The 13,503-nt window shown below is 40.9% G+C and overlaps 1 protein-coding gene across 2 annotated transcripts in view; it reads left to right on the forward strand.

Annotated features, from left to right (window-relative positions):
- Positions 1-13,503, forward strand: part of ERBB4 (erb-b2 receptor tyrosine kinase 4) — a 553,629-nt gene that overhangs the window by 424,463 nt on the left and 115,663 nt on the right. For both annotated transcript variants that reach the window (XM_015634896.1, XM_015634897.1), the window contains exons 15-16: positions 766-920; positions 6,949-7,023. In XM_015634896.1, the coding sequence (XP_015490382.1) occupies positions 766-920; positions 6,949-7,023 (230 nt within the window). The remainder of the gene's footprint in view (positions 1-765; positions 921-6,948; positions 7,024-13,503) is intronic.

Genomic DNA, 13,503 nt, shown 5'->3' on the forward strand with positions numbered 1-13,503 from the left:
TTTTAGGCTCTTCATAATTGAGAAAATAAAACCCATAATTTATTTCTATATTTCTATGGCTTAAAATAAAGGCATCATAATTTTTCTTACAGTACTGTGTTTTTCTGCAATACAGCCATAAGGCAAGAAGCTAATGTTTCAAGTGTTCAGCTCATCAGGGAAATTTGGATTTGTAGCAGGGCTTGTGGACATAAAATCCTAGGCCAATTCTCAACCTGATAACCAGATTTAGTTACATAGTAGCTTATCATCACAGCTTTAAAGTTTTACTTCTACATTGTCCAGGAGTCTTGGTTTGTTGTCCTTAACATTTTGGTCTTCATGTGTATTAAGAAGGAGACCTTGTAGTCCTTCAGCCTTGCTGTGACCAGATGCCACGTGCAGAATGCTTGTGGAAATAGTTCTGGAGTGCAGAAGCAGGAGATGCCACCAAAGGGCTTTGCAAAGGTGGTTCAGTACTGAATAATGTAGCTTTAAAGTGGGCACTGACTTCATTGTATTAAGCACACCAATAATACCAAGAAGCTCCTCTAGAGGCTGGTATTTAGTCCTGCACTCTACAGAAGCAGTTAATGGCCAAAAGCAGCAGGATTTATGTGTCTGCTGCTCGCTAGCAGGGGCTGGAAGCACGCAGGTAATTCGCTGTTCCTCGGGAAGAGAAGCTGCTGCAGTTATTGCTGAGTGAGTGCCAATGCAATCCTAGCACAGCAGGAAAGGACAGAGTAACTTACAATGCACTGCATTTCTTTCTTCCACGCTCTCCAGGGTCCTGACCACTGCACAAAGTGTTTCCATTTTAAGGATGGTCCAAATTGTGTGGAAAAATGTCCTGATGGCTTGCAGGGGGCCAACAGCTTCATTTTCAAGTACGCCGATGAGGATCGGGAGTGCCACCCGTGTCACCCAAACTGCACCCAGGGGTGAGTGCAAGCTCTGGGCAGGGAGCCATCCTGTCCATCTACTGCTTGTAGCACAGGGTGCTTTATATATGTGTATTTTATATCTAGGTGGTTTGGCTTAGTAAAGCACTTGTCCCACTCCTGAAAAGCGAGAGTGCAGCAGGAATTTAACCTTTGATTTTCAGGTCTCTCATGACGTTCAGGTTTTAGTCATGAACGCCCAACAGCTTATCACAAAAAAACCCTTTTGAAGACCACAGAGAGGAACTTTGCACAGCAATGCTCTCAGCTTTCCTTCTACACTGGTTTGTAGCAAATGCTGCCCTTTCACTTATTTTTAGACCTGTAAAATGATTTTATTTTTAGTATTTGCTCCTTGAAAGAATCTCTGCTACTTGGTATTGGTGAACTCAGCCTGCAGCAGTACTGTGAGACAAAAGTGTTGCTGCTCTCCTTCTCCTACAGGGACTGATGCACACAGTTTGAAACCAGACTTTGTACAGGAGCCTGAGACTGAGCATCCATTTCTGGAGTCCTGTCAAAGTGCCCAGAATAATTTGTTACACTTGGAATAATGCAGCCCATGGATCTGAGCCAGAATTAACCACCTGTGCCACACAACAATAGTCACACACACACACACCTATAGTTTTGCACAGGCCATGTAAGTTATTACTGCCTTTTCCATGGGGCAATTCAGATTGTCCAGCATGCAAAGAGAGGAGGAGGCAGCAATGGGAAAAAGAGAAAACATCAGCCAGTGAAATAATCTTTGACAAGAGGCTCTTATTGTTTAGCAGCTAAAATTAAACCAGTAAATTATTCAATGTAATCTTGATGTCAACAGCTGTTGCCATTCAAAATGAGACCTTTTGCTGGTTTTGCAAATCTAATTACAATAGAGCCATTAGGGAAATGAGAGGGAGATCACAGAGACACAGCCAGGATCTGTTACAGATTTGTCTCCCCTCCAGCCCCTTTAAATCAGTTATACAATAAGAAAAATAAGAAGAGGGTAAGAAGATAAGATATTAAAAGATGAGCTCACTCTAGAAGCTCTGGTCCTGGCTTTCATAGGTGGAGAAGGTGCCAGTGCTGATTTAATCTGACAAGACCACAGATGTGTGATGGATTTACTGTCTGCCCAGCATAGGAAGTGCCTTGCAGCTCTCCTGCCTTCCAGGGAGCAACACTTCTTCCCATTCCCTCCTCCTTCCTGAGGAGTTCTAACTGACCCAGTTATTTCCAGTGTTTGTGGCCCAACTGTGTTTCTCCTAGGCCAGGAAGGGAGCAGAAGGTTCTCCATGCCTTCCCACTTCTCCACAGGCACTCGTATTTTGCAAGTGGTTGTTTATTTTTATCTGCCTGGATGGAGCAGGGAAGTGTTTATGTCTTGTGCTGAAAATGTGTCGTTCTAGCTCACAGACAAACATGAAGGGCACTGGGCAGTTCTAGCTGACCTTGGCAGTATTCTTTGGCAGCTGTTGCTGACACAGGGCTCCCTTATGGTGAGTGATGTTGTCCTTTTAATCCTTGGACTTCCAGTTTCCCCTCTTTTCTATTTTCTCCTCCTGATTAGGTGAAAGAATGTCCCACTGTGTGCCCATCCCCAGAGAAAGGACAAGTGAAAGGACCAAAGGTCTCTCCCCCAGTTACATGTACAAAGGTGTGATTATCTCCCAGATGAGGACTTATCCCTTTCCCATGACACCAATACTATTCCCTGTGGAAATCTTTGCCCTCTTATTAAAGAGCTGATGTGTCTATTCTTAGGTATTCTTTTTATCCCTTAGAAAAACAATGCTCTCTTTCCCCCAGCAATGGGTAAGCTTAGCTCACTACTCTCTTTTTAGTGCTCCTGGAGACTTTGTGGCATGTGATTATGTTAATGAATCTATTAATGACTGTCCAAGATGTTTGAGGTTTGCAGGTTGTCCATCTTCTTGCCAGCATTGTCAGGGGCTGAATCTGCCCACAGAGAGACAGGAAACCAGTTACTCTCTCCTTCCCTCCTTCAAGGCTGAATTCTCTAGTTTCACACCCTTCCTTTGGAAAGTAGCATTTAAATTCCCCTCAGTCATGATCCTTCACTGAAATAAATAGGTTGTGGAGAGAACACAGCTTGCTATTTGGCTCATGGCTGAAAGGTAGAGAGAAAACGTGATTCTGCTTCATCCCGCACATCTGTTCTCCTGGCTGCCACATCAAGTGCTGGAATAAAAGCAGTGCCCTCTCAGTACAGCTGGAAAACCCATCAAAAAGGGTTGAGCTGCTGCAGAGCAATGCTTCCCAGTATGGTATTACCTCATTCCTGCAGTGCTGCTCTCTATGAGTCAGGCTGCTTGATAAAACAGATTATTAGCTCTCACATGATGTTTCCACTCATCCCCCCCAGTTGTCACCAAGGAAGGATCTGTCCCACCTCTGTTTCCTGTGTTTTGCCACAAATTCCATCTCAGCATTTGCAGAGGACTGCTTTAGTGAGTCCATTCTCCTCCCTCATTCAAGTGTAAGGACTGTTTCTCTAAATAAGGGTTTAATTATCCAGCCCTGTTAATGATCCTGCATTGACCAGAAGAACTGTCAAACAGTGACTTCTTTGGGTGCAACAACTGTGCTCCTTGCATCCCTGGGATAAGTATCAGCTACTTGAAGCCAGTTTGGAGCAGATCTGAGGCATGTGGGACAGCTATCCCACTTAATTCAAGAGAGTTTGGCACCTCTCCTTGCAGAGCTGGCCAAAACTGAACACTTCCACAGGAATAAAATACTAATTACACAATAGCAAGTGACAGCCTGCATCCTTGCTGGGCAGGACACAAATGGGAGATCTCACTGGACACCTCCTCTCTTCCTACAAACGTGTTTTGTCCCACAGCTTTTTGAAGGGAGGGCATCACTCCTCACCAAAATACACTTTTCCTTCCAAGCCAGAGAAGTCAGGGGAGCTCCAGCAAGAGTGTGTGGCCCTGAAGGGATTTGAGGGCAGAAGCAACTTGTTACCTCTAAATCTTAGGTTTATTTTGAGGAAGAAAGTTTGAATTCCTGGTGAAAGAATATTGCAAACACACTCTGGATAAGAAAAAACTGTTCCTCTTTTGTTTTACAAAATTTCCTCCTAGCCCCTGCTCCAGTTCAATTTTGTTCCTCTCACCATGAATTCACCTCACCTGTTATCTCAGTCTCACCTGTTATCTCAGTATCCCTTGGGTAGAGTTGTCTGACTTTATCCATAACAATAACTGGGTGACCACCACAAAAAATATTTTCTCCTGCCCAGAGATAATCCACTTATACCACTGTAAAATCAGTTTTGTTTGTTTCCAGTGACCAAGATTTTTGAGAATTCATTTGGCAAGGAAAAGCTTCTCTACCCCATATCTGAGCAGTTAAGACTCCACCATTCATTCTTTAAAAAATTGATAAATGACAATATTTCTGGGTTGTTTCTGGGAAAAAAAAAAAAAAAGCTGTTGTTACTGCAATTTTCAAAACCCCACATTTCCTTTCAGAGGATGATTATCTGTTAAGCTAGGATGAGCTCCAAGTGTAATTTTCTGGATAAGCTGTATTGAACTTTTGTAAGGTACTAAATATATCATTAATAAATTGGCATGTATCAATTAACCAGTTCATTTTACAGAGCCAACTTGGAAAAGAGAATATCATCCAGACTCCAAGCAGAAGGAACACTGGGTATGAATGGGGTTACCAGTGTGATGTATGATTGTGTCAGGCTTATAAGGGTCAAAAAGCCTGAAATGAAGGGAGTTCCTTCCTGGGGAAAAATACCTGCTGATTTGGTGGTACAAAATACCCTGTTAATAAATATTGCCATGACTCACACGGTGCTGTACTTCCTTGCATGTAATCAGGGAGGAAACTGGGAACTGCTCAACCAGGAGTAATGGAATTGCACCTGGACAGAGTTTTCTCTCTGGGGAAGCCAAGTCCACTGAAGAAGATTGCAATTTGAAATAAAAATCAATGAGACTTCAACGTGCACTGGGTGAGGTCTGAAGAGAACAGGTTTGGATTCAATCCCGTTCTCCAAACGTCTGTGGGAAGTGACTCCGAGACAACAGGCTCTTGATGTCAGCCTGCCACTGCTCTAAACTAGAAGCAGCCTCTCAGACTTCTAATTTGAAGATGCCCTTTTTTTTGTTTATAGCAAGAGTCTGAGCTCAGCTTTTCTTGGAATGGCAGGAAATGGACAATCTGAGCGATTCTTCAGCCTCCTTCATTGCTGAGCTTGTTTTCTCCAAATTGCTGAGAATGCCATGAAAGGAAGAAACATTGGATGTGTTTGAGATGGGTTAAAATTCAGACAGTCCTGAATTCCAAAGCCCTGATGCCCAGGACAGCTGAAATTCCAAAAGTTCTCTCTACCAAGTTTTTGAACTTTGTTTGAATCAACCCCTTATGTTTATGAATCATCTGGATATTTAACATATCTTTTTTATGTCTGCGCATATGCTGGAGGAAGCAGTCGTTGAGGAAATCCTTCCAGTTTGTGTTTGCATATCAGAGTAAATGTCTTATGTAAAAATAAAAATTCGAGTAAACAAACACAGGGTAAGGCTTACTTGGTCTGCTCTCCCCAGTGAGCAGGTATGGGGAAATTGAATTCACCAACTTCATTTTATAATGGCAGAGTGATACCAATTTAAATGCAGCAAAGGCTGATGAGTGGCAAGTGATGGTGGAGCAGAAAGATCTCATGGGAGCTTATTTGAACTCCCAGATTTATTTTTTTTTTAACATGCATATCGTTCCATCAAAGCCAATCTGAAAAACAGCAAACTTTAAAAGAGTTGGGGATCACACCTTAAATTTAAAATGCCTCAACAGAAGTGAGTTGCAATCTACTGATGTGTCAGATCACCTCTCCTGCCTGTAGTAGATGTACAGCCAAAGGGTCTTTTAATAAAATGGCTCTGAGATCTTGTTAAAGAGTTGAAATAAATGGTTTGGTTTCCTTAAATGCCGAGGGCTAGACACTCCATATGGCTAGCGTGCAGCACTGAAGGGGGTCAGGTTGTTTTAACCCTAAAAGCTCAGCTTTAGGTGTCTGAGAATCCTGACTGCTGTGTAGATGGATATTTGACTTGCTGTTTGAACACAGAGGACCAGGAAACCAGTCCTGCTCCTCATGGGGACAAGGGAAATGCACACATGCCCATGTTCTGCAGACTCTTTTCCCTGGTTGTGTTTCAGTGGTGCTGCACTTAGTGATTCCTTGCATTTCCAATGCCTTTGGTGACCATCTGCTGATTGTGCAGGTGGAGGACTTTTGGCAGCATCTAAGGAAAGCAGAATAAAATGTCTGAATCAGCAGACACCATTTTGCTGTGGTTTTTGTTGCTGGAAGTTGATCCTTGAGCTTTTCCCTGTTAAAAAGTATACTCAGCTTCCAAAATATTTCAGCAGTTGCCCCGGCTGGGAGCTTAGAACAGAATGAACAATTGCATCAATTACAGAAAGAAAAGCAAATTCTGGATTGTGCTCCTGGAAGTCTCAACTTGTAAATGAACAGCTTTTGTGCAGTAATCACTGGTTTGATGACTCATAAAAGCAGGCAGGGAAAGCAACTCTGTTGTCAGGACTCCCACGTACGCAGGTGAAACTTGCCTTAAGTGTTGTTTGAGCCAAGAAATGGCCTGCCTCGGAGTGCTGCTGCTATCATTGCTCCTCTCATCACAAGCTATAATTTTTTTGGTGTCATAGAGAGTGTCATATTTGGTGTCATAGGTCTCTCTTAGAGAGGGAAGAAGAGCCAGAATTAATAAGGCAAAGGGGATTCCCGCTCGTTGGGCGCGTAAATAACAGATGTAAATAACAGATGTCTCTCTTTCTCTCCCCATTTCCACTTTGGATGTGCTGCAGGTGCATAGGGCCCCACCTGGAGGACTGCATTGGGCTGATGGATAGGTACTGGCTGGGTGCTGGCTGCCTGTGTGTCTCCATCCCTCACGTGTGGACAAGGGCGCATGAGTGTGCATGTCCCGGGGCGCGGCAGTGACGCGGTTTGTTCTGTAATTGCCTGCAGGTGTAGAGGCCCCGCTAGTCATGACTGCATTTTCTATCCATGGACACGGCAGTCCACTCTGCCACAGCACGCTAGGTAACATCCCCACCCCATCCTCCACCCCCTGCCCGCCACAGGAAAGTCATATTATCCACTTTGAGCCCAAACTGGGGAGAGTGCAGCTTGTCCTTGAGGGAGGTCTGCCTCTCTACATCCAAATTTGCTGTTCTGTTTGAAAGCCAACTAAATATTCTGCTCATTTAGAATATACCTTTTTGAAATTGGCTTTATTTTTAGCTTAAATCAATAAAGATTAAATTTCTGAAATTTCCTGTAGACACTCATGTTTCCAGATTAAATTCTATTAGATGGTGAAAATTCTGGTAAAATTGGAATTCACTCGTTTTCTCTTTGTTATTTTTTTTGTTTGTTTGCTTTTTGGGTTTCTTTTTGTTTCAAACAGAATTCTAAAGCAAATAAACCTCTCCTCCATATGCCTCCCCTTGAAACAGTAAATGTTTTGGCCAAACCAAATTTCTTCCTTAATTCACATAAAACTATTATTTGGTGTTTTTTCTTTATCATTTTCTGTTTAAAAGAAAAATTCTAACCTTGCAGCACTTTTATTTTTCAGTAATGACAACTGAAACAAATTGATGTAGACTTTATTCTGCATTCTTTTTCATGAAAGCCCTACACTGCCATTGAATTTGTTCATTCTTAAACTCAAATTGGTTAATATGACTTCTAGGCTTTGGGATTTCTCTCCTGAGTTAAGACTAGATGAAAAATGCATAAATCAAATCAAATCACCTCATTAAAGATTTCAATCTGAGTTTTTTTCTTGTCCTTTTCAAAAGGTTTTAAGGCTGACTTTCCTTCCTAATTGTGTACATAATGTGAATATGCCTATTTCCAGCTTATGAGGGAGAACATCTTTGGACTTGAAAAACAGTGCATCATAAATGCTATCAAATGGTACATTTGTTTATTAAATCAGTATCAGGCCTGACTTAATTCATTAGCTAATGAATAAGCAACAGAGGATGAATTTTTCAATATTTTAATGTTTTCTTTTAATCTTTCTGATCTGGGATGTCCAGTTTTGGGATACTTCTGTGGGGCCTCATTTTCAGATGGACTCATCCAAACAGAGCTGCCCCAGTTTTAAGGGTCCTAATTTCATCAATTTTATTCAAAGCACACTCTACAGAAAAAAATTTATTATTATTATTATTATTATTATTATTATTATTATTATTATTATTATTATTATTATTACTCCTGCTCCATTCAGTCTGGGGGGGGAAGGCCCTCAAATGTTTCCTGTTCCCTTTGGATCTGATGGATATTTTTTTGCTTATTGTTTCAGCCTTGCTGAATTTATTTTAGGAAAATTACTGCACTGTGTTTACATGTCAGTATGTATTCTTTCACTTTCAAGGCAAAGAAGGAAACTTCATACCTCCATATCAGATTTGTGAAATTGTGTTGTTGTTTTTTGGGTTTTTTTTAATTTAATTGTGAAAATGGTTTATTCTGTTTGGGCTGAAAATGGGCAAAACTGCAGTGGCAAAATGACACTTTTTGTTACAGTAGGGTTGTTACTCCAAAATGGATGTGTTTAACTTTAGACAGAACCTTTTTCATGTCCCTTTAACAATTGTGCACCCTCCTGAGACTTATAAATCTTAAATTAATTAATAATCAGTCTTACCCTTATCAATTGACTTTTTTTCCATTGATGTGAATTATCAGTGAGTAGAAGGGGTCAGGGTTTTCTGCTGTTCAGGCAGCTGAAAGTGAGAGTAGGGCTTTAACCCAAACAAGATATTCCTCATCTTCTCCTATTTCCATTTTCATAGCAGTGTTGCTTCTCTTTCCAGTTTTTTACTTTGCAAATTGTTTATGCCATGATCCATTGACTTGAAGGCTTTTGTAAGAGTCTGCTAGAATAGCAAAGGAATTCTTTGTGTCGTGTTTAATAAAGATGAATCAGATGTGCATCACATGGCTTGCTTTCCAAATGACTGGTGAAACTTCAGTTTTTCTGCTTATCTTTAGTCCTTCCAAGTTTGTGGGGAAACAACCTGACTTTTGGCAATGAGTTCCTTTCTGCATTGTTTGCTTTTGGCTGTTTTTTTTTAATCTTTAAGTTCAGTAGAGCTCTGTCCAAAAGAACAGCTCCTCATGCAGCTTCGTGTATGGATTATTCCTGCAGGGCTTTGGTTGTGGTTCCACTTTCCATACCAGCCTTTCCTAGAAATTGCTGAAGCAAAGATGGAAAGCAGAAGAAGGCTGGAATTTCATAGGATGCCCAAAGGAATTATCCATCCTCCTTTCCTTCCTCTTATTACAATGCTACTCCTCCTCTTGCTACTTTCTGGCAGTTGCATTCAGTGTTTTTTTGTGGTTGGAATAGCACACAATAGAGCATTCCAGCATATTCTGCAACAATCAGCAAAAAGATGAGTGTGTCTGCTCCCAAATTGGGATTACTGTTGTCTGAAAGGATGATTCAAAAACTGTAAATGTTCTGCTGTTCATTAAGAAAATATTCTAGACAGTCAGGAAAGGCTGGTTCCTTTCAAGTTCACCAGGAAGGTTTGGCCAGTGCAGTTATTGGAGGGAGACTGTGGACATAGTGTTTACCTAAAGTATGAATTTTAATTGATTTATCCTTGCTAGGCTTCATTCACCTTAATGCTAGGAGAGATGATCAAAGGGGGAGTGGATGAAGTTTCTTTTTTCTGCTGTGTGTGAGATTGCCTATCTAAAGATGTGATCAGGAGCATATGTTGGATATGATAAGAAAGAACCAGCACCAGCACTGATGTTCCTGGTCTGAGTGAGCTGGTGTCTCTGTTTATGCCCCAAGAAAATTTCATTTACATTTCCCTTTTAACTAACAGAAACTAATTAGCCAGGCCCACTATTGTCAAGTGCTTAAATAGAATGTTGTGTAGATGTTAACTCTAATTACAACCCTATTGCTAGCTTTGTATCCAAAAAGGATGTCCTCTCAACAAATCATCACTTCCTCAACAACAACAACAACAACAAAAAAGCTGGTTTTATCTACTGCCTATGTGTACAAGAGCTAATTAACAGTAAGCCCTGTGTAATGCAGGCAAATCCTTTCATAGCTATTTTGTACCCTGTCACAGTGTGACTTCAGCAGAATTTCACAGCAGCTCTCAGTAGTTGGTGGGGAAGGGAAACCACCTCTATTAAATTGCTTATGTTCATGGCTTTCACAGCTTCATTGCTTGGAGGAAAGCACTCCATATGCTCTCTGTTTTTATGGAATAATTATAGTTGTTCTGGAGGGGCAGAGGATCTCTGTATAAAATAAGAGGGAAAATGAGATCTGGGAGTACCAGCTAAGCTATGTTACTTGGTTGGTAAAGGATGCTGCTCTCAAGGGACTCTTAATATGGAGCTTTCTGAAGCTGCATCAGAACAGAGCAGTTAAAGAAACAGGTATACTTTTTAAGAATCCAGACTAGAAAAATAGACAGTTTCAGATCCTTCCTCTGTGGGTTGCATAGATCTTACACATCATCAAACAGGACAAATTCACTGACTCACAGAATGAGCTAGGTTGGAAACACCTTTGAGATCATCAGGTCCAACCTATGACCTAACACCACCATGTCAACAAGACCTTGGCACTGAGTGCCACGTCCAGTCTTTTCTTAAACACTTCTGGGGCTGGTGACTCTCCCTGGGCAGCCCATTCACCCTTTCTGTGAAGAACTTCTGAATGCCCAACCTAAACCTCCCCTGTGTCCTCCTGTCCCACTGCTGGTTCCAAGGACACTGAACCCCACCTGGCTACAACCTCCTGTCAGGTTGATGGAAGAGATGGATAGAGAAATCCCAGTTCTGTGGGAGAACTTGCCTCTACTGAACTGGTTCTGAAGCCAGACCTTTGCTGAGGATACTTTAATTCTTTCCATGGCATTTCCCTCCCTGGAGCTTTAGGAGGAGTACATTTGGAGTTCCCCTGTGACATGAATGAAAGTCACTGCAGTGATCTTGTGACCTCCTCCATTTTTTTACCACTTCCACATTTTAAGACTGGTCTTCTTGTGAAAGGGTGTAGGTGGATATTCCTTCTTTCTTTCCTGTTGTGCAGATAGAGTCCTAGAATGGTTTGCATTGGAAAGGACCTTACAGCTCACCCAGTTCCAGCTCCCCCTGCCATAATCCAGGACACCTTCCACTATCCCAGACTGCTCCAAACTCCATCCAACCTGGCCTTGAACTCTTCCAGGGATGGGGCAGCCACAGCTTCTCTGTGCCAGGGCCTCCCCACCCTCACAGGGAAGAATTTCTTCCTCATATCTGTCCTCTATCTTTCAGTTTGAGGTCTGACCACAGTTAATAAACCACTCATTGTGTTAAAGCTTCTGTTCTGTACCATGTTCAGAAAGATCTGACTGTGATCACTGAGGGTTTGTGCTTCACCTGCTTTGCTCAGCAGGTGTGTCTGGCATGGACTCATGGTATGGAAGGACTTAGTGCTTCTAAATGCTGCTAAAAATTAGAAATAAATTTAAGTTTGGGAAAGAACTGGAAGCAATTCTCACAGAATGCTGTTTAAAATCTGTTCTGTGGCTGCAGTAGTCTGAGGATTCTGTTGAGAGAGCGTAGGATAGAGTAAGGTCAGAAATGTAGAAGTTTGTTATACAAGGAGTAGGATGTGAGCAATAAACTCTTGCAGGATCTTGATACTGTTGGTACTCATTGACCAAGTTTCTCAGCAGCTGTGCTCATTTTTGGTAGAAAAATTCTTTGTTTGGAAAACTGACTAAATTATCTTTACTGAAACTATGAGAAAAAAAAAACTTTGAGTGATAAAGGCCAAGTGTGATAGGCCAGTGCTGGAAGAGAAGAAGCAATAGGAAATGCAAATTAATAAATGGTTTGTTAGAATGGAAAGCAATACACAGTGCCATTGCAGAGGTCATTGCTTTTGTTCCTCATCACCCTTGTGTTGTGTCTATTGATTTGGCTACACAAATAATATACAGTGCAGAAATAAAATTGTGCCATGGAGAAGTGACCTTATTATAAAGCAACAGTATATTCTCACCACTCTCCAATGAGTTTCTCTCATGGCAGGAAATAAGGGTTTAATTTAGATTTAATGTTGTTATAAATTAATTATCTACTATTAAATATACATTTGTCGAGCTTTAGAAATATGGAAGATATAGGGTTATTTAAACCTCAGTGAATGGTTTCTTAATAATTCATTAATATTTAATATATAAAAAGTCAGAACTAAAGCTCATGGTCTTACTTCCAATCTACTTGTGCAATGTAGGATTTGTCACTCTTTCTTAGTTGAAAAAATTTACATGACAAATGTATTTGAGTTGAGAGCCCAGCCCAGGCTTAATTCTCTTCAATCTGGCTTGCTCCTTGTGACCTCACTGAGGTGTGAAGGAGCTGCAATTCCTGCATGAAATGGGAAACTCTTGGCTGGGGCTCTTTAGAGCAGCACACATTCCCCCTGCCACATTTGATTTTCATTGCCTGTTTAACACCAGTTTTCTGGAATGATGGAGCCTAGAACATGTAATGAAGATGAGAATTTGTACACTGACTTTACCTTTTTTTGTTTGTTTTACACAGCAAAATGTCTGTTTACTTCTCAGTTAAATTGCAAGAGCTTTCCCAGTGTTGGATCAAAACTAGCAGATAACTTGTTAATGATGATAATATAGTTGTCTGTCAGTCCTTTTCATTTGTTTTTCCAGGAATGGAAATACCAGTGTTCAATTTGATACTTTATAAATGTGTAACAAACACAATGGTAAACGAGTTAAAATAATTAAACAAGCTACTTAATCATTAATGATAATATTTTAATTATAACCTTTAAGCTGTAGGTTTCAAGGAATTAACAAAGTCCTGACTTTGCTGCTATGTGTGGGAAGCTGTGCCTCAGCATTTACCAAAGGTGGAAGCATTGCCACAAAAACCAGTAAGCAGTAAAAAAGTAAACCAGAAGCATTAAGAAATCAAGCCATCAGACCAAATTACTGAATCTTACTATAATTTTTTTTTCCATGATGTAAAGCAACAGGGTGGGAAAATGTCATGTAAATTATCTGTACCTTTGGGTAATAGTTTCAAAAAACTAAATTCAATTTCTTATGGGAAAGAGGAGCTAATACTAAACTAATTTCCCATGCCATGCCCTCTCTTTAGTAGTTCAGCATCCTTTGAGTCTCCTTTTTGTAAAGCAGAGGTATTTTGCCTCTTTTCTCCCTCGTTACAGTGGTAGTGGATAGAGCTGAACAAGAATGTAGACCCTGTACCTTCAGAGAGACTGTTTTTCCAGGAATGTGTGTCAGAGAGGCTTTAGGGAAGAGCCACTGGAAATAGTATCTTGTCTTGGAATGAAGTTTGGAAACTCAAGCAGCTAAAGCTTACTTTGGCTGAAAGTGAAGGTGTAGAGCCAGATTCTCTTCTAGAAGTACACAGGTGTCGTGGTTTAAAACCAATAACTAAGGAAATTACTTATTTCTTGCTGTGAGATATGGATTAGAACAAGAGCAA

The sequence above is a fragment of the Parus major genome, chromosome 7 (assembly GCF_001522545.3).
Source record: "Parus major isolate Abel chromosome 7, Parus_major1.1, whole genome shotgun sequence".
In the NCBI taxonomy this organism is placed as follows: Eukaryota; Metazoa; Chordata; class Aves; order Passeriformes; family Paridae; genus Parus; species Parus major.